Source organism: Adiantum capillus-veneris, chromosome 14 (assembly GCF_014529385.1).
Source record: "Adiantum capillus-veneris isolate H3 chromosome 14, ASM1452938v2, whole genome shotgun sequence".
NCBI classification, from domain to species: Eukaryota; Viridiplantae; Streptophyta; class Polypodiopsida; order Polypodiales; family Pteridaceae; genus Adiantum; species Adiantum capillus-veneris.
Window position 1 is genome coordinate 1,019,117 of NC_140944.1, and position 21,205 is coordinate 1,040,321.

The 21,205-nt window shown below is 45.3% G+C and overlaps 1 protein-coding gene across 1 annotated transcript in view; it reads left to right on the forward strand.

Annotated features, from left to right (window-relative positions):
• Positions 1–3,850: 3,850 nt before the first annotated feature.
• The window catches only part of LOC147441798 (acyl-CoA-binding domain-containing protein 1-like), a 40,578-nt gene continuing 23,223 nt past the window's right edge, over positions 3,851–21,205 (forward strand). The window contains exons 1-2 of the mRNA XM_086528189.1: positions 3,851–4,140; positions 4,243–4,549. Coding sequence (XP_086384315.1) covers positions 3,951–4,140; positions 4,243–4,549 — 497 coding nt within the window. The 5' untranslated portion in view covers positions 3,851–3,950. The remainder of the gene's footprint in view (positions 4,141–4,242; positions 4,550–21,205) is intronic.

The window sequence follows — 21,205 nt, forward strand, 5'->3', positions numbered from 1 at the left end:
GACATACCTTTACATGTAGTTTGATGGCAATTCAAAATGTGGGATAGCAAAAACCAACAATTAAGGTACTTATTGAATGAAAAAGAACCTTAATAAGGTAGGCTTTGGTTCACACATCCACTTAAATAAAGGGCATCATCTAGTGTGGATTTTATTAAGTGTCAACAATGAACACATTTTCACTTTGCCCACTTGGTTCTTTGCCATTGATGAGGTGGGTTAACTTGTATAAGTTGTGACCGCAATCTTAAGGTCATCATGGTTTCAACATTATTGTTCTAGGAAAAATATTGAGCTCAACCACCTATTATATTTAACTCAATTAATTGCAAAGTTAAGTATGCATTCCTTGGTCATGGAGTTTGTTCCTTCATTGGACTACATAACCTTCAGTCCTTCTATGTTTCTAACAGCCTATACATTTCATTGCTTTCAAGAAAATTCCATTCACTTTGCTTCTTCTCTACGACTACAGTGGATGGTAGGATATGACGCATTGATCATCATCTTTGTACGTTATGTTCATTTAGTTAAAAAGCCTTCACAACATCAATAGTTGGTTGAATGAACTTCATGATGCCTATAGTTCCTGTGGTGAACCCAGATACTTGATAAAGGGTGGATACATTAGTGTTCTTCAAGTGAGACTTGTCACTCTTGTTTTTTAGGACACAAAAAATTCTTGGGGGGAGTAATGTTAGGACACAAGTCCGAATGAGTGGCATATGTGGCAACTACTGGCTAAGAGCCTAGAGGCCATAAGCATTAAGATAAGGATCTATCATAAGAGAATAGAGAGCAACTAACTTTAAAAAATGGGTCCTATATATAGGGTCAAAGCATGGATATATAGGAAGTTGTTTGGGTGGAGCTTCAATGTGCATCTCCACATCTTTCTTCATGCAAAGGGATTTTCCTTTAAATGACAAAGAAAAGGCAAAAACTAAAATGAATTTCATTACACAAAACATTGCTTATTGTTTTTCACATATTCCAAAATCTAGAACATTGGCCCAAAGGATTTTTTCTTGTTAACTTCAAATCTAACCACACATGCATGTCTTTGTGCAATCAAGCTTAAAGTTTGAGGCTATAGACACGATTCTCTCTCTATGCTAGGGAGAGAAAGCACTCCCTAATTCCAAAGTCAAAGCTAAAGTTCGAAGCTATAGATACAATTCTCTCTCTGTAAAAATTTCAAACTGCTAGAGGACAACCAAAACGTTCCAAAGGCACTATATAATCTCTTAGGACTCCAATTAGTTAAATGAGAGTTGAAACAACATATAGATGCCTCCAATAGAGTACTTTATGACCCAAACATGGTTTGCTAGCAATGGAAGACATAACACAAATTTCTAATACACAAAGATTTCTAATACACAAAGATTTCTAAGAAAACTTTATGAGGATTTTGACATGGTTTTTTGGGTTCAAAACGGCTTCTGGATTGGCTCTAAATAGATAAATTTTGTAGTTCAAGAAATTCAAGGATGGGGGAATATATTGGACATACATGTGGATTAAGATCAAGGATCAAATTAGGATGATTTCAAAGGTTTGCTCCAAATAAGAGACGTCAAATGATTTTCATGTTGAATGGACATGAGGATCTAGTAAATTAGGTAGAAACCCCTACTTTTCTACTTTTTAATGTATTCAATTGGTTGTATGAGCATATGCTTCATGGAATCGCATATGCTTAAGAGTATCCATTGCTCAAGAGCCTCAAGAAAAAGAAGATTAGTTTGAATGTACTAAAGATAGAGTAGGAAGGAGCTTCAAATTGTTATCTGATTGAAATTGAAGCAATGTAAATATTAACAATTGAGAGATTCATTAATTAACTATAGTTAGGTTCTCTCAAATGTTCATATGGCGAGTGCTCCTACTATTTTTGTACATCCCTTCATTAATTTTGTAATTATAGAGCATCTTCATACATTAGGATGAAAATATTACTAAAGAATCAATGATGCTAACGAATTATTTATGAGCTAGCTAGATTGAAACAACATGTAATTACATAATTAATTTCTTGATCTATAAAAATCAAAGGAGCATTGGATGTATGAATACCTGCTTTTTGTGAACTTGCCTATACATAATTATTGAATGTCTCAATTATCGAATTTTCCATTGCCTCAATGTCTATTTGAAAACAATATGAAGCTCTATCTTATCCATTTGTAATACATTCAAAATGGTCGACCTTTTTACTAATGGTCTTGAACAATGAAAACTGCGGAGCATAGGCAAGTCCACAAGTAGATGTTCATATAGCCAATGTTGCTACTATTTTTTAGTATATTATGTAATCACACAGGTTGTTTTAGAACTACTAGTACACAAAGAATCCATTAGCATACCGCGATGCAGCACCGACATGTCCATGAAGTCGATGTGCATACAAGAAATGCCCCTACTATCTTTGTAGTTGATGAAAAATGTAACTTATGTGAAATACGGCCTCAAATCTACTTGGCATTATCCCTTCCTTTTAATGATTTTTTAAAGTTAAAAAGTATTGCCAACAAATTTGTTGATTATAGAGATGGCTAGACCAAGTGGGACAAACATTCTATTGATACAGTTTATTGGGGTCTTCCTTCATGAAATGGAATTTTGCCACGAGCCTTTTATAAGTTGCACTTCTTAAGATAAGATTAATACAAAATTTTGCGTGCAACATTAGAATCATCAAACACGTAGCCACAAAGCCAACAGGAGAACCTTCGGTCCTTGCCTCCACTTCACTCTTTGTTTTGATGTTCATATTCTTTTGTGATAGTGTCATTTAAACCTTACAACGTTCATGGCTTCTGACCTAGTGTCTCCTAGATTTTAGCGAGCCACTATGTCAAGAGCCCCCCCCCCCCCCACAAACATAGAAGATCTGGCTTTGCTTTCTTGAACAATTTATACTTTGTTCGTGTGTCGCACATCTAATCCTTCCTTTCAATCTAATTGAGGTTTTGACTTTGAAAGCGCTACCCTTGTCTCTATTTCATATTGGCATGGGTGAGAGAAGATCAGGGGGTGGGCAAGATTTTGTCCAAAGAGACAATATTATGGATTTATGATATCAAATCAACTCCCAAATACTTCAAGAAGCATGTGCGAGTAAAGTGATTTGGACACAAGGCTAGTAAAGGCGGTGCTCACGGTTTTTTTTTTCCGGAAGGAGGGATTCAAGTTTTTAAATTCTACCCAAATTTATCCAAGTGCATTGGATGACCCTTGTCACTAAATGAGACTCCTTGTGGAGGGGATATACGGTTGGAAATCGACATCGCGCTATGCAAAGATTTCGATCGTAAATCGAAAGGTAAGCTGGGTGTGAACTTGGCATTTTGTTGTGAACTAGATGTAGCCTATTAGTGATCAATTAGATGTGAACTAGACATGTGATATTCACTGCAACCTTGGCGACATGAACTAAGCATAAACATGATGAAAACTTGGTGAACTAGGTTCATCGTGTAGCTTGAAACACAAAATGTAGTGCCCAAGTTAGCACTACTTCTTGAGGTGTGTTGGGTTTAGTTCTAACGCCCTAGACGAAAGAGCATAAATGCGTTTCGACTAAAGGGTAGTCCCTTTGAGTGTGTTAGTGCATTGGTAAGTCAACCAACCATCGAGTAGGGTAATGTGAGTTCTAACCCTGCCCTGACTCCCGTTCACCTATGATTGAGGAATGTAGGTCCCCTCCAAATAAATAGTGCCAAGGTCGGACGGCCCTCTTTCTCCCAACCGTCGATCCCTTCTCGATGCGTCGTGTCGCAGCAAGGCCAATTTTTTTTGTCGGAATTTAGAATATCTACTAATTTGATTTGCCGCTATGAAAAGTAACCTTGCAGACAGCCCCTTCTATTTTAACTTTTCTCCAAAAAACGCTGCCGCTACTGCAGGGAAGACGCTCCAGTTTTCATGTGCGAAGCCTGTCAGCCATGGCAGACTGGCTGGACTTGCTGCAATTTTGGATTTTTAGCCTTATCTTTGCCTACATGGTGGTGTGGCTAATCTCAGTTGTGCAGTCGTTTCGCGAGAACAAATTGAGAATACAGAGGTACGACACTGAAGCATTGGAGGTTGAAGAGGAGAGGGTGGCTCCGCAGCTTACACATACACAAGCTGTGGGTAAGCCAGCAATCATCCAGACTATGCCCACATAGTGAAAGCATTCACCAAGTTTTGAAAGAATACATAGTAATGATCATGTCCTGTTTGCACTGGTTGCAGATGCCCACTCTCCACCAGACGAGACAAGGAATGTGACAAGTCCAAAGGTAGTCGTGCCCAAGGAGGAAGAGGAGGAGGAGGAAAGCCTTCTTTCAGACGATGAAGATTGGGAAGGGATTGATGGCTCTGATCTTGATAAAGCGTTTGGCAAAGCAGCCTCTTATCTTGAGAAGGTAGTCCTTGATCCCTCCACGAAGATGTCAAATGAGGTGAAACTACAATTTTATGCTCTTTATAAGCAAGCAACAGAAGGACCGTGCTCTTCTCCTCAGCCCCCAGCTTTTCGGTTGTCAGCTCGAGCCAAATGGTGCGATACTACTCTCTTTGTCAGTACAATGCAGAGTCATCTCTTCCTCCCTATCCACACACAATGCATCAATACATCCATATTCATATTAATGTTTCAAAGGCTTTCTTCGTTTTTCTCTTTGAAAAGGGGCCTTATGCTTTTAAAAACACAAAGCTTTTAGGGCCGATAAGAAGGCCCCACGTGCACAATTTTTAGGACACACACACACACACACACACACACACACACACACACACACACACACACACACAAAACAGCTCTGCCTGTGCATGAGGACTGGGTGACTTTTGGAAAATTCCAGATCGCTTTCCCCAAACCCAACCAATAAAAAGTACCAAATCGGGGTGGTTGATAGTGGGTCTATGGTCATTGACTCTTGTGTATATGGTATCTGCCTCCAAAATCTTCTCCTCCATCTTCTTGACTTCTTCACTTTATTTTGTCCATAGCTCAGTTCGCTTCAATTATGCAAGTTGTTTTGGAGTCCTAAAGTCTGATTTGATCGTGCAATGATTTGTAGTCCATCGATTCGTCTCATCACTCACCGAAAGTGGAGGGAGAGAGATTGCCAAATGGTGAGAAGTGTGCACATTTGAACTGTTAGTTACATAGTGGATCCACAAGATTAGACTATTCTTGAAGCGTCATTATGGGAATAACATAGAGCATTGTATACGGAATACCTCTTGAGCCATCTTAGAACATGTACTCCTAGTGCGTCATTCTAGGGGAATGAGGAGTACATGTTCTAAGATGGCTCAAGGGGTATTCCGTATACGATGCTTTCCCTCGTGCTTCCCAGCTTTTACTCGTGCACACAAGCCCTTGGTTGTGGGTTGGCCATCCTTCCACCCTTTTGGTAGGGATTCTATGCACAATAGGTTGGGTATTTTAATTTTTTAGAGGTTTTGCCCAATCTCCTGCTTGCACACTTTATATGTGCTTCCAGGGTCCATTCATTGGGTATTAATTGTATTGTATCGCCATAGGTTTCATCATCTAACTCTCTTGTTCCGCCGCACTTGACACGCCCCTCTTGTACTTTTTTTTGATTATTCAGTCACAGAGTACAATTGTCGAAGGAGGCGACTTTGCAATTTGCTACCAAGCCGATCTAAAACCTAGCTCTCTAGGCTTGTATTTAAAGGCCCTTGGTTGAAAAGCATCAGATTACAGAAGTTGGCATCCTTGAAAAGTCACTACCAAAAACAGGGTGTGTAAAATCTGCACATGAGCACACGGGTTTTTCGCCGTGTTTTATGGGTGTCACGCCAGCAAATCCATACGCGTTGCCACGTCATTAATTACGATCTTTGTCCCTCTCTCTCTGCTTTGTCTTTAGTTGGCGGGTTTAGGTGCCACGTCATCACTTTTGTAATCCCCCTCCCCCGAAAAAGAAGAGTAACCGCCCTCGATTTTGCCCTCAAAACAGACAGTGGACATAAAATAGCTCAGTAGACAGTCTCACTCTATGCTTACATGCATCTGACCACTTCAAACCTAGGAAGCACTCGATGATCGATCACCTTCCTTCAACTGCAAGTCACGGTGATGCTTGTGTAACGGACTTGGACACCACTAAAAAATCACTTCATAGAATCTATCACAATGCATAAGAGATGACACGGTCCGACGTGGCTCTAGAGGTATTGGCCGCAAAGTCCAGGGCCCCTTGCAGAATTTGTTTTTTGTATTAATGCTTGAGCAAAGTACAAAGTTCGAGGGTCCTCTCTGCTTAGTGCTCCTAGGCAAATCTTAGGGAAAGAGAGGCCCTGGCAATTCTTATAAAGGCTCTAGGCCTTCTACAAGCAGTTACATGAAAAGCAAATAGTCCAAAAGCATCTTGCCTAAAAGCTAGTGCTCGCGGTAGCTGCCGCGATCCACGGAATGTTCGTACAATCCACGTCAGCAGTGAGCGGAAATTGGGGAGGCATTCGTACAGCCCTACCACGTCAGCATGTCCATGCAATTTTGGTCCTTGCTTTATTTTTAGAGTTCTTGTGTCCCTTGGGCCCCATCGGGCGGGACCCCATAAGTTGGAACAACTTATAAGATTTATTATCTGTCAGTTTCCTCGTGTGAACATGCCACGTCATTACTTTGCGACATACTCTCCTCTTGAAAGAACTGTAATTGATTACACATGCAAAATCAAGCATAAGCCAGAAACCAATTTAGAACACACTGACTCTAAGCACTGACACACTCGACAAACTGTCATGAGGATGTGGCCACTATTAAGTATGTCACGAGGACGTGGCACCTGCTAACCTTAGTTGTTGGTTTCTTTCCAATGATTTTTGTTTTATTTTTGGGACCCTCTTTTTGAAGTTGCAAATGGTCGGACATTGTATGGCCAATGTGAACGATAGTTTCACCTGCAGACGGGAAGTTGGTACTGGAATTCGTATAGTAAGAGGATGTCTAGGCTCAATTCAAGATCATGTAGGTCCCCCCGTCGCACTTAACAAGTTGGTGGATACTAGGAAGTGAACTCAATAAAGGCACAAAGCCAAGGTGGGGTCACCAAGGGAAAGTACCCTACAATTGGGCCACATTGCATTTTTGGATGCGGTCCCAATGGGCATAGACGGTTAGATGACCAGTGGGAGTCCAACGGAAGCATCCCCTAAAATTTAGGGAACTGCTATTTTGGGCCACAAAATCTGTTCGTGTCATTATCTCCGAAATGACAAGGGGAACATTTTAGAACTCTATTGCCAAGTCAACTGGGCAACTAGTCAGGAGATTTTTAAGCGAGAAGCCCAAAACGGGAAATTGCTTATAAATGTGCCAAGTGGCACACTATGGTGCACTTTCCTCTTTCAGAAAAATGGGCGCTGAATTTTAAGTTGAGAGAGGGCTCATTTGTTGCCTACCACAGGTTAAGAGCTATTGATTGCAAGCTTTCCCCCTCATGTACAGTGTGGTGCAAGAAGTCATGTCCTGCACACTTCACACTGCTCTCTCTCTTCACTACGTGCAGTAATGTGATGCCCCACAAGAGGGCTCTTCATTTGACTCATGTAGAACTGTGTGGTTACATGCATTTTTGCTGAGGCAAGAGTCTCTCTGAGCAGAAACAAGAGTAGCTAATTGGTGCTCCAAAAGCAGGCACCGGTGAGGGTGATAACCTCACCGTACAGGTGCGATTTCAACGCTGGTTATACGCTGTATTTTGACTGTTTTTTGCAAAAACCAGTAAATACAGCATGCTGAATTTACCGTTTTTGGGTAGGAATCAAAGGGTTTATGCCAGTGGAAGCGAGTTCTAGCAGGGGAATTGGTTTCGGGCAAGTTTTGGGGTTGTTATGTTGCCGAAATTTTGCCAGAACAGGTGGTATTTAGTTGGATTACAGTTAAAGGATTCCTAGGACTCTTCTTTGTAATTTGCTCTCCTAAAGAATAAAGAAATACCGAAAGGGGCACCAATTTTGGGGTCCACAGGTTGTCGGCGTCTGCTCGGAATTCTAGCTTTCGAGCCGTGTGTGCTTAAGTGTTAATTCCCGTCGCAGGTCACCTTTCTAAAGCGCTCTCCGTGTGTGTCTAAAGTAAAGAATTTCGGGTGAAAGCCAAAGCCTACCGCCCCATGGGCCGGTTTCACACACACATATTCAATACTTGCACAAAGCACTGAACATTCAATAAAAATCACACAAAGTCCATCGAGATATCAGATCATGATGTATCGGCAACGTGTTTAGCAATCACATCTAGATCTATCCCAAATCTCATAGATATCTTGATTGATTAATTCTTATTGCTATCATGTCCATCTCATGTGAAATCACAAAACCGAAATGCTGCAGTCATTTCGTCTTCCAAACAAGTACTTCTTTCATAGAGTCATACAACAGAATACTATCAGCCCATCAATATCCTTGAAATCCAAAGGAAAATCAATGACTTTATTTGTGGGTAATCTATGACAAAGGAGCGGAGTAACTTTCCTCTTGTGCAATCCCTTCTGCACCAGATTCAACCTTGCCGATCTCCGGGTGCTCTTAGAATAGTCAAAGGTAGATTGAAAGCCTCAAGGTAAAGTTCTAGTATTTGAGGAGTATCTGCTATTTCCTCCTCCTCCATCCACTTCGCATCCAATGCCGGATAGTTCTTGAATTTAACTAAGAATCATTGTATCACTTTACCTTTCACTTTGTTTTCTTCGTCAGCGAGTATCTGTTCTGGAACGAGAATCTCCTCGCTCTCTTCTACTTCAGGTTGCTCCTCAGGCTCCCTATTGACTAGCACCTCACCTTTGAAAGGTTGCAAGAGACTCACGAAAAGCATTGTGAATCTTCCACGCATCTGGCAACTTTAGTCTAAAGGATACATCATTCATCTTCTCTTGAATCTGGAAAGGGCCATTGTCACGAGTCGGGCACCACGTGCCAAGGAAAAAGAACAGACTGAACAGACTTTAGCATTTCAAGTTTTCAACAACAACTGAACTAAAAGAGAAAGAGAAAGAGCACATGCAATACGCAAATCCACCCCAGAGACAACTGGCCCTAAACCTTGGCGCCCCTTTCAGTATTTCTTTATATTACTTGAACTCAGTATAATGTAGGTACTTGGGCTCTGCACCTTGAGACTAAAGTGTGCCAGAGAATGAGCCCTCTGCACAAATTTAAAGGCCCTTGGCCTTGAAAAGCAGTTACATGAAAAGCAGTCAAACTCAAAAGCAACTGGTCTCAAAAGCACTAGCGCCAAAAGCTGCTAGCGCGTTTTGCGGAAATGTGTGCAACTGCCACGTCAGCATGTCAACGTGAATTGCGGACATCCGTACAGTTGCCATGTTAGCATGTCAACGCGAAGTCCGGGATTCCATACAGGTTACCACGTCATCAAATTTTTTTCGCTTTTTGTGTGTGTGTGTGTATGTAAGTTGGCCCCGCTTTAATTTTTAATACCTTGAGGTCACGTGAGCCCCAGCGGACGGGGTCCCATAACTTGGTGGGAACTCTTCTTTAAAAAATAGACCACTAGGCAAGACTTTGTAGGTTGGTAAACTTCTTCTGGTGCTTCTGCTTCTTTACTTAGGGTTTAGGCTTCTTGGCCAAGATTTGTAGGTTGGGTCCGTTCTTCAGTGGCTTGACACGTCAGCAGTTTCTGACACGTGGTCGATTATAGGGCAAGGAAAGCCATCTTGAAGAATGAGAAGGGTTGAGAGATTGTACTCGATATAAAATTGAAGGGCGAGCCACTTGTATCAGCTTCGGCTGTTTCTAAATTAATGAAATCAAGTCTCTTCGTTTACTCGATTTTCTTGAAAGAAATAAATGATGAACAAAGGTCAAATGTGTCTCATCTAGAAAAGAAACGACAAGAATTTCTACATGCGCAGGCTGATTGTTTCTCTGAAGGCCTACCAAGCGACTTACCTCCTTCACGTCGTGAAGATCACACGATTGATTTGATTCTTGGTAGTATACCACCGAACCGGCCACCTTACCGAGTTAATCGAGTCCGAAATGAAGAAATACTAAACTAGGTAAAATAATTTCTTGAAAAGGGTCTCATCCAACCTAATACTTCACCTTTCTGTTTGCCGGTGTTGCTGGACTCAGGAAAGATGGATCTTGGAGAATGTGCATTGACCATAGAGCTCTCAATAAAATCACCAACAAGAACAAATTCCCTATCCCAAGGATTGATGGTATTCTCGATAGACTTCAGGGGTTTACTTGTTCTCAGCAGAATTGATATGAAGAGTGGATATCATTAGATCTGAATTGCTCCTGGAGACGTCTACAAGACAGCTTTCAGGACGACTTTTGGTTTGTATGAATATTTGGTGATGCACGAATGCTGCAGTGACATTCAATCGCATGATGGATAGGATTTTGAGAGTGTATCAATTGTTTGTGGGCCTGTTCTTTGACGACATCATCGTCTTCTCCAAGAGTGAGTTAGAGCACCGACACCATGTGTTACAGGTTTTCCAGGCACTGCGGAAGCATGAATTGGTCGTAAATGCGTAAAAGAGCGAGTTCTTCTTGCGAGAGATGCACTTTTTGGGACACTCGTGTCAGTGGAAGGTGTAAAGATGGACTCGGCCAAAGTTGAGACCATTCGTGATTGGCCCGATTTAAAGAATGTTCATGAAGCTCGAAGCTTTCTGGACTTGTGCTCATACTATCGGCGGCTCATTCGGAAATATGCAGAGATAGCTTCTCTCGTGCATGTGCTGACTTATAAAGGGATTCCTTTTACTTGGGGACCGATAGAGATTGCATCCTTTCAAACTCTCAAGGAAAAGTTGACAACGGGACCAATTTTGGCCTTGCCAGACTTGCAAAAGCCATTTGAAGTTTACTATGCTGCTTGTGGTCGCAGTCTAGGAGCAGTCTTGATGCAAGAAGGCCATGTCATTGCTTATGTGAGCAGGATGTTTTCACGTCCTAAGCTGGTTGCACAGATTTATGAGAAAGAGCTGTTGGCAATTAGTTATCCGTTCTCTTACACAGTGGTGACATTTCCTACTTGGAGCCGACTTTACTGTCTTCACAGACCATCAAAGTTTACGCTACTTCTAGTCTCAAAAGCAGCTGTCGAAAAGCAGATGAGATGGGTTAATATTCTGTCATAGTTTCATTTCCAGATAGTCCATGTTCAGGGACAAAAGAATTTAGTGGCAGATGCGTTGTCTCGCAAGCCCTTGGTTCTGGCTATTTCCGCAAGTCATCAAAGAAGCTTCGAGGATATGGTAGATCAGTACGCCACAGATCCTGATTTTGCAGACATCTTTAACTGGTTGCAAAGTGGGGAGACAGTTGCAGGCTATTCCATATGGGACGGCTATTTGATGCGGAAAATGATTGTGTGTTACAAGCCTTTGAGGGAAAAGATTTTGATAGAGTGCCATTGTCCACCTTTTTCGGGCCACTGCAGCATAGATACCACTGTAAAGGGTGTTGAGGGTTACTTCTACTGGCCGAGGCTCAAGAAGGATGTGGACGAGTTTGTTCGCGGTTGTTTAGTATGCCAAAAGGTCAAGTTTGACAAGCATAAGGCACCAAGACTTCTACAGCCTTTACCCATACCCTCCCGCTTATCATTTGGCGAGACTATTTATTTCATAGATTTTTTGTTTACATGGCATGCTGGAGTTCATAGTCTTGGACAGAGACCCCCAATTAACTAGTTTGTTTGGGAGGGCAATCTGGGAGAACATTAGCACGCGGTTGCAGTTCTTGTCGTCATTCCACCCACAAACAAACGAACAATCTAAGATAGCCAATTCAGTGGTTTTGGATTTATTGAAGTCTTACATCCGGATTAGAAGACTCAATGGAAAAAGTATTTGCACTTGGTGGAGTTTGCCTACAACAACACAGTTCATTCATCAACCCATTTGAAATAATTGAGGGTGCTAAGAAGGTTCCTGCATTTCTAAGCATCAAAGATAAGATTTTTGAAGTGGATCATTATATGAAAGATCTGGACACTGCTTTTGCCAAGGTTTGCAAGGCTCTTGAGAAGTCTCAAGCACTGCATGATAAACATTGACGCGACTTGTAGCTGAAGGAAGATGATTGGGTGCTCTTACGGTTTGAGAAGGCACACCAGAGGAAACAAAAGGGAAAGGAGCGGCTTTTTCCAATGATAAGTATGTACTATTATGGTTGTCACAAACTGCTGACGTGTCAAGCCACTGAAGAACGGAGCCAACGTGCAGATTTCGGTTCAGAAGCCTAAACCCTAAGTAAAGAAGCAGAAGCAACAGAAGAAGTTTACCGACCTACAAAGTCTTGCCGAGTGGCCTATTTCTTTAAAGAAGAGTTCCTACCAACTTATGGGGCCCCGTCTAATTGGGCTATTGGGTTCTTGAGGGTCTTGAGGTTCTTGAGGTCCTTGATTCGTGAGAATCTAGGGTTCTTGAGGTTCGTGAGTCTTGAGGGTCTTGGGTTCTTGGGGTTCTTGAGGTTTTCTTTCGCTTGCAAATCGCGTTGGAGAAGGATCTTCTCTTCACCCGAGTTCTACCCTTTTGTGCGGGCGCACCCCTTGGCGGCCTTGCGCTCACACCAAGGTTGCCTTTTCCCACGTCACGTCGATTGGCCGACCGCTAAGTGCACGGTCCGCTCTCCATGAGGTGAAAAGAGACACAAGGGGAGGTTGGACAAGCCCTTCTTTCTTGGGATTCCTGTCACTCTTCAAGAAAACACGATTAGGAATCGCCACGCCCAAGTAAACTTGGGTTCGTGCGATCTCAACAAGCAAAAAAAATTCTTGTGGTTCTTTCCTTGAGTGATACAGAACACTGCCAATGCTCTGATACCAATGTTAGGTGCAGCGGAATGAATGTTGTATTTTCTCAAGATTAGTGATCTTTATTGCTCAAGGTTCCTTTTAGTTCTTTAGGGAAAGAGAGTGCTTTCCGTCTTGTAGAGTGCTGTGGTCACGAACAAAGTGAGTGGATATTGTGCGTGCAAGTGAATGAGACTGAGAGAAGGAGAGAGAAGAGATACGACACCCGAGAGGTTGTAATACCCTCCTCCGAAGGTCCCACTCTCGTCGGCGAGAGTGGTCTACTTTGATTGCACAAAGGTGCACAATGCGTATGCAATGGACAAATGCAAGTCTAGGCTATGTCGACGATGACGACGGTGATGACGAAGTCGACCTAAGGGCTGAAATCTGCAAATCTTCTATTTGCTGAATTTTGACTCTATGTCGGTGACGATGTCGATGACGACGATGCGACGACAACGTGCTGAAAACGCAGATGCTGAAATCTGCGTTTTCCGGGCTGAAATTGTAAACCTTGCGGAAACTGACTGTGCGGCGAGGAACTACTGCGGAAAGGTGAGATTTGCGAGGTTCGGGACTTGATCTGCAAAGTCTAACTGCTGAAAACTGAAAACTCTGATGGTTCTGGAGTTTCCGTTGCGATGATGGTGCAAAATGCCGAGGCTGATCTGCAACCAAAAACGCTAGGGCTGAATTCTGGTGTTTCTGTCGCCGGGATTCTGCAGATGCAAAAACGCTAGGCTGATCTGCTGTGGTCTTGTCGCCGTGGCTCTGCAAATGCAAAATGCTGGCGGGTCTGCGGTGGTCTGATCCAAAAACGCTAGGTTGTTGCTTGGGAGCAAAAACGCTAGGTCACTTGGGGGGTTCTGCTGAGAAGGTGCCTGTTGAGCATGTGCTTCTGCTGTCTCTTTTGCCAGAAAGTGCTAACTTGGGTTTGCTTATATATTAACTTAGCAAATTGCCCTATCTACTTTTGTTGGAAAGTCACTTAAAAATAATAAGTGAAAAATACCAAAAATAGGGAAAATAGGCTAAATGCACTGGAAAATTCATCTAACCGATTCTAATGGATTCTGATGGGAATTCTGATGATCATGCTGTGTGCAACCGGAGGATATGCATCTATGCTAAGTGACTGGGCATGCACGGTCTACGAATAGACTCACAAAAGTGCCAGATCACTGCTAATCTAACTGACTTGGCTGACGGGAACCCTGCTATGGTGTAGCTTGTCCACGGACACATAGGGTTGGGATGTGTCACGTGACACGGCATTGTACTGAGATCAAGTAATATAAAGAAATATCGAAAGGGGCGCCAAGGTTTGGGGCTAGTACTCTCTGGGGTGGAATTCCGTCACTCCGTGTCGCGTGTGCTTTCTCTTTCAATTCAGCTATTGTTGAAGTGCTAAAAGTCTGTTCAGTCTGCTCTTTTCGGTTGGCACGTGGTGCCCGTCTGGTGATAGTGGTATCAGAGCTTCAGGTGTGTGCTTTTTTGAAAGCATACCGGTCCTACCAAAGAGTAGACAGAGCAAATTGGCGCTTCCAAAGTCTACTGGAATTTATTTTGAAGTATCTTCGTGTTCGGACCCCGAACTTATTAGCTGTCACAAATTGCTGACGTGTCAGAGCCCTGAAGAATGGAGCCAACTTGTAGATTTCGGCCGAGGGGCTTAAACCCTAAGAAGAACAAGCAACAGAAGAAGAAGTCCTACCAACTTATGGGGACCGTGTTCGATGGGGCCCCAATGATATAAAGGAATTAAAATAAAGCAGGACCTACACACACACACACACACACACACACACACACACAAAGGCTTGCGCGTCAGGTGATGACGTGGCAGCCGTATGGACGCTCCGGAAATTACGCTGACAGTGCTTACGTGGCAGGCCGTACAGATTTCCGCGATTTGCGCTGTTGACATGGCAATTGTACGGATTTCTGTAAATCGCACTGACAGCTTTCGGGCATTGCTTTTGGACCAGATGCTTTTGAGTTTGAAGGCTTTTCACTGTAACTGCTTTTCAGGACAAGGGCCTCTAAATATGAGGCTAGGGCTCATTCTCTGATATGCTTCCTGGAGAAGGTGCAAAGTCTGGAGTACGGTCTTGTACTGTGTTGATGCAATATAAAGAAATACCGAAAGGGGCGCCAAGGTTTGGGGCCAATACTCTCTGGGGTGGAATTCCGCCACTCCGTGTCGCGTCTCTCTCTCTCTCTCTCTCTCTCTCTCTCTCTCTCTCTCTCTCTCTCAGTTCAGTTGTTATTGAAGTGCTAAAAGTCTGTTCAGTCTGTTCTTTTCTATTGGCACGTGGTGCCCGTCTTGTGACATTAGCCACTCCCGCCCTTACTTCATCGCGCATCGGGTGCGCTCCCGTTTTCATCGTTCTGTCTTAAAGGGCATAAGCCATAAAGATCCCAGTTAGAGGGTCGTTCGCTTTCGCATTTGCTGATGAATTGTTCAGCGGTTGATGAATTGGCTAAACCGATTCAACTCCACCTTCAACGTAATCGACCCTTCGTTGGACCCTGAAGAAAGGATTGTTATCCTCCTTGGTGGGGAGGCTCGCGGGAAGCAGATGCCCTTCTGGGTACTTCGTGATCCGCACTCCAGGGACGGAACCGCAGGGCACGTGCCTGTGGCGAAGTTCCTCGGTGAAGTTGTACCCCGGTATTTGGGTGCTCTTCATAGGCGGATGGGGAGATAATGCTCCCCTTTCTATGCTATTATTTTGAATCCGATCCCTTCCGGGGGAAATGATGTAATTCTCCCCAAGTGAAGCCAGATGAGCTACAAGAGCGCCCAAGTGCCATTCCCCCCCGGGGGGGTCAACTTCACCTTAAAGGGGTTGGGAGGTGCAAACGGGAGACACCACCAACCTCAGCGGATGCCACCTGTGAGTTGACGCCCTTCCAAGCGGGTATGGCATTTCCTAGGGGAAAACCGTCGTGTTTCAAAGGCAGTTTAGTGAGGTGAGCGATAAGTTGCCTGGAGGAGGCAACTCAAAGGGAAGACCGAAGCAAGTCCCGCAGTACTCGGGCCTCTGAACAGAGGTACTTGGTCGCTGTCACGCCCAAATCAAGTTGGCGAAATGGGTCTGTCAAGGGATTAGTCATGGCCCTAAGAGTGTAGATAATTTTGGACTCTCGTAGTCCAGTGGAAACTAGTGACGAAAGCGTCTGCCTTCGGTTTCTGGGTGCATAGTCCTGGTCATTCTTCTTGTATACTTTTTTGGTCAATGAGGGGAGCGGCCGGGTGTGCCCTACCCGACTTCGAAAACAAAACAAAACAAAACAAAAACATAAAGATCACTCGTAGAGAAGGATCAAAACTTTTTTTTCGAGATGTCGTTTTTGTTAGAGGCAATGTCATGCAGTGGTGGATGTCTATAGCTACCAAGCGGCATGCTCGAAGGACTTGGCAAGCTTTCAAGAAAATTTTTGCCCGAAGTTGTATGGTTTCTGACATCTCCTTTCGAGGTGCAACTTTTGAAAGAGTGGGGTATCCTAAAATGCTTGCCATGGAAACCCTTGCAGATTAAAACTCGAAATTCTCGAGATCTCTCAACAGGTGTCTCTTTTCGAATTGATGACCTTGCTATGTCTTGGAACTACCATCACCGGCACATGAACACTGTCTGTCCAAGAGCTTATGGACCACATTGCGGTCAACTTATGGAAGAAATCTAACCCTAATTTTTGGTGCAAGTTTCAAGATGGAAAGTCAGTCGACTGATGTTGAGATTGCTTCTTAAGTTTGAGTTCTGTTTGAGAACTTGTTTGGTGATCTTGTTTGGAATTCATTTAAAATGGATGGTATGTGTTTTAAACTTGTCTTGGTGCCGATTTGAATTGTTTCTCTGATTTTAATACTGGTTTCAATGATTGGTGATTTTACTCCCGGGTAGAGCAGTGAGAAATGATGTTTGAGAATGCTTGTTTGTACTCATGGCCCGGACCCTTGTGGTTAATTGCAGGGTATTGAATGATTGAAAAGTGCTGTTTTTGTTCATGGCCCGAACCTGGATGGTTATTTATAGGGGGAGTATTAAGAAGTCTGAGCAGCGGTAATATTGAAGGTTCTGGGCTACCACTGGTCTAAATCTCGACCTCGAAAATGGTCTCAGAATCTCCAAACTGCTCGCTGCTGTTGCTCCCCCCTCCCCCCTCCTGTCTCCCTGCTCGCCGTCGTGTTTCCCTCCTCCCGCCCTCTCCCCCCGTGCCTGTCCGTTGCCTCCGTTGCCCGCCTGCCCGCCTCCTTGTCCACTCCCACGGCTGTTATCCTCTCGTTCTGCATCGCAGCCCGCCCCCCCCCCCCCCCGGGTCCTGCTTGGCTGATTTCGTCAGCACCTTCGACGTGCTCGGTCCAGCAGAGGGCCATCGTTCGTTGACGTCACTTCTCCCCTTCTCCACAACAACAGACACAGATGGAGGCTCATGCTCCACCTCAGAGGGACTCTCAAGAAGCCCCCTCGCCCGACCCTGCAAAGCCCACCGTCTGACTTGCTCTTTCGCCGACAGAGCAAGCGAGCCTCACAGCAGAGGTGGAACTCCTTCAAGCGACTTCCGTCATTTGCAAGATTCTCGGCACCAGATCCAATAGAGGAGAGGTGCGTAATCTTCTCTCGGCTCGCCTTCTCGTAGAGGTGGGCAAGATCTTGAATGTTCAGTTCCTCGGATGCGGCTACTATCAGATAGAGTTCGAGACCTCCGAGATGGCGTCCAAGGTCATCGTGGTGAGCCCCTTGGCCATCCAAGCAGTTCGAGCCCACTTTCGACAGTGGAGGCATTGTTTGGATCCAACTATAGATGTTCGGGTAGCGGAGGCAGACCTTCCTATCTGCGTTTGCTTTCCCGGTTTGAGGAGGGAGTACTTGCCACTCTTGTCCAGGATAGGCTCAGAGATTGAGACCGTCCTGGAGACACCTCGCACGATAGCCTCTGTAGCTGCCAAGGTGGTCGGCATCCCCTTAGTACGTTTTCTGGTTCGGGACACCCACTCTCTCCCGAAGGTCATCCTACTACCTCGTGTGAGTGGAGGTTGGTTCCGTCAGAGCGTGCTATATTCGGGCCTCTTGAATCAGTGTTTCATTTGCAGACAGACGGGCCTTTTGGCAAAGGCCTGTCCTCACGGGAAACCTCGACCCACATCGCATGTGTAGCCTCCCAAGGCTGAGCATGCCCAATAGCCAGACACACAGGACGCACAGGCTGGTACCTCGATTGAGACCAATGACCGGACAAGTGACGATTGACAGCAGGTGCCTGGCCGCCGCCAACAGGGGTGGGCTTGCCCCATTGCTCCCCTTGGTGGCCGACCTTCTGCAGCTCAGCAGCACTGGGTTCCGATTGGGAACTGTTTTGACCCGCTTCAGCAGGACCTACCTGAGGAGGCCCCGTCCACCTCAGTTCCTCCACCTCCTCCTCCCTCAGACGTTGCCGCTCCGCCTCCCCCGCCTCCACCTCCACCTCCACCTCCCGTCCCTACTCTCTCCCCGCTAGGGCTCACAGCCTCATCTCCTGACCCCTCCTCCACTCCTCCTCAGACGCAGGGGATTGGACACGCGTCTGCCGCGAGGCGATCTCTTGGTAGTCTTTCGCCACGAGCCGTGTGGCTCATGAGGGACAGCCCCACCCGAGCCGCCTTTTTTGGTGCAGACTTCTCCTTTTGCAGCAGTCCCTAGAGGTTTGACTAGCTTTGACATTTGCAGATGCTAGGACTTCTTCGACTACAGCTTCACACGGTTCCTGGGTGATTTCTCCTGACCTGGAGGAGGCTTGCTTTTGAGTCCACATCCTCTTTCTTGGAGCTAGAGGCATTGAGGCTTTGGACACAACGGTGGGTTTCTTCTTTCCGCTGTGCGGTAGGGATTCCACAGAGTGGACCCAGTGCACAGTTCTTGACTGGCTCCAGATTCTGGCTACTGAGTTCTCACACCACACAGGGGACTTAGGGGTGACAAGATTTGGTGCAGACACTTTGGCCTCTTGCCAAGTTCAACGTGACGCCTTCGGATGCAGCGGGTTGCAGGCGCATTGTGGTGCATTTATAGAGGTTATGTATGACTGCGGGTTTCATATGTGTGGCAGCATTCTAGCTTTGTGAGGCCCCTAGACAACCTAGCCTTCTCTCATTCAGACTGCAGAGTGGGAGGAGTGAATCTATCTCGGATAGATCGCTTCTACACTAGTGACCACTTCTGTGGCTTGGGTGGGACAGTTTGCATTCTGGCTGGGACTTCTTTTTCGGACCATGCACCAGTGATCATCACAGTGACAGATAGACAGAGGAGGGGGAGCACGATGCTATGTATCCCTGAGAGGGTTTTGCTGAACTCTGCACTCAGAGAGCGAGTGGTGGCTCTTTGGACAGAGGGTTTAGACATGCAAGACTCTCCTGCTCACAGAGTGGCCTTTGGACTTGCTCAACTTAGTCGGCTTTTTCTTCAGGAGTCCATGGCCCGCCTGGCTGCAGCGAGAGGAGGAGCATTGCTCCGACGGGGCGTTGCTTCCTTGAAGAGGATGCATGAGTAGCATCCAGACAGTCCTTGTGTTGGAGGAGTAGTTGCAGCAGGCTCGCCAGGAGCTTGCTAGCACAGAGGAGAAGCGCCATGAGTTTGCTTTCCATCGATAGGCATCTCAGTGGACCCCAGTGGGTGACAGAGTGACAGGGGATTTCTTTGAGACAGTGGGACCCCGACATATGCATGCCAGGGTCAGCCATTTGAGGAGGCCTGACGGGTCAGTTGCTTTAGAGCGTGAGGACATGCGAGCAGTTGCTATTGACTTTTATCGTGACCTGCTCTCAGTAGAGCCTCAATCAGAGCGTCAGGATGCATACAAAGAGCTGGTTTGGGCACAAATGCCTTGTCTTGTGATTGAGGAGATGCGCCAGAGGCTTGAGCTGCCTCTTCAGCTAGAGGAGCTCCACGTGGCTTTCAGAGCACTTCCCCGTGGTAGCTGTTGTCATGAGGATGTGGAAATTGCTAACTTGAGTTGTTGGTTTCTTTTCGATGATTTTTGTTTAATTTTTGGGACCCTCTTTTTGAAGTTGCAAATGGCCGGACATTGTATGGCTAGTGTGAAATGGCCGACGGCCAAGAGTTTCACCCGCAGTCTGGAAGGGCAGGTCATTACGAGTTGGTCGGGCCAATCGACACTGGAATGCGAGCAGTAAAAGGGTGGCTAGGGCCTAGGCTTAGTTCAAAGTCATTTAGGCCCCTCGCTTAACTTATAAGTCACTGGGTACTAGGGAATTAACTTAAAAGAGGCAAACTGGACACATGGCGGCTCCAGATGCTTTTGCCAGAGGCATCAGCAAGAGGGGGCACCCATTTCAAGAGAGGGGAGCTGATTTCAACTCGTAAGTGTGTGTTAGGCAGATTACAGTTCGGGGACTGTTTAGTGCTGAAAACAGGGCAAAAACCAGTAACTACAGCGTGCTGAATCTACTGTTTTTGGGCAGGAATCAGACGGTTTATGCCAGTGGAAGTGAGTTCCAGCAGGGGAATTGGTTTCGCGCACGTTTTGGGGCTGTTATGTTGCCGAAATTTGGCCAAAATAGGTGGTATCTAGCTGGATATTGGTAAGGAATTCCCAGGACTCTACTTTGTAATTTACCCTCTCAAAGTATAAAGAAATACCGAAAGGGCCGCCAATTTTGGGGCCTACAGGTTGTTGGCATCTGCTCGGAGCATTCTAGCTTCCGAGGTGTGTGTGTACTTAAGTGTTAATTCCCGTTGCCGGTTCCTTTTGCAACGTACTCTCTCTCTCTCTCTCTCTCTCTCTCTCTCTCTCTCTCTCTCTCTCTCTCTCTCCCCCTCTCTCTCTGTGTGTCTAAAGTAAAGTAAAGAATTTCGGGTGAAAGCCAAAGCCTACCGCCCTACGGGCCGGTTTCAAGGTTCCGTTGCTGGGACATCAATCACTTTTTCTTCTAGAAGTGAGCCTCGGTTGTTTTGGGTAAAGAGACAGAGTGCAAGAACGTGGGATTACACTATGGCTGACAAAGGGAAGGGCATTATGGAAGAGGGTTCCTCTTCGATGGACAGGTAGGAAACTCCTATGGTCTTCGAGATTGGCGAGAGCTCACGACCACGTTAGACTGTACCTCCTGTTGATGTGAATGTCCCTCCAGTAGTACAGGGCTTTATGACTGGGCAACTTGAGGATGATGCGTTCAAGACTCAGTTAGTTGCTGCGGTGAATGTCTTTTCGCCATTGGTGCAAAATCCAAGGTTTATGGAGTTCTTGCAAGCGCCGCCAGTGCAACAGCAAAATAGGCAACCTACACTGTGTACGGAGCTTGTTGAGGCTCAAGCCCAAGTACTTCATGCGACTCAGCAAGATAGGGAACACTTGCATGTTGCGGAGTGAGGGGCTCCAAAACAGTTTCCTGCA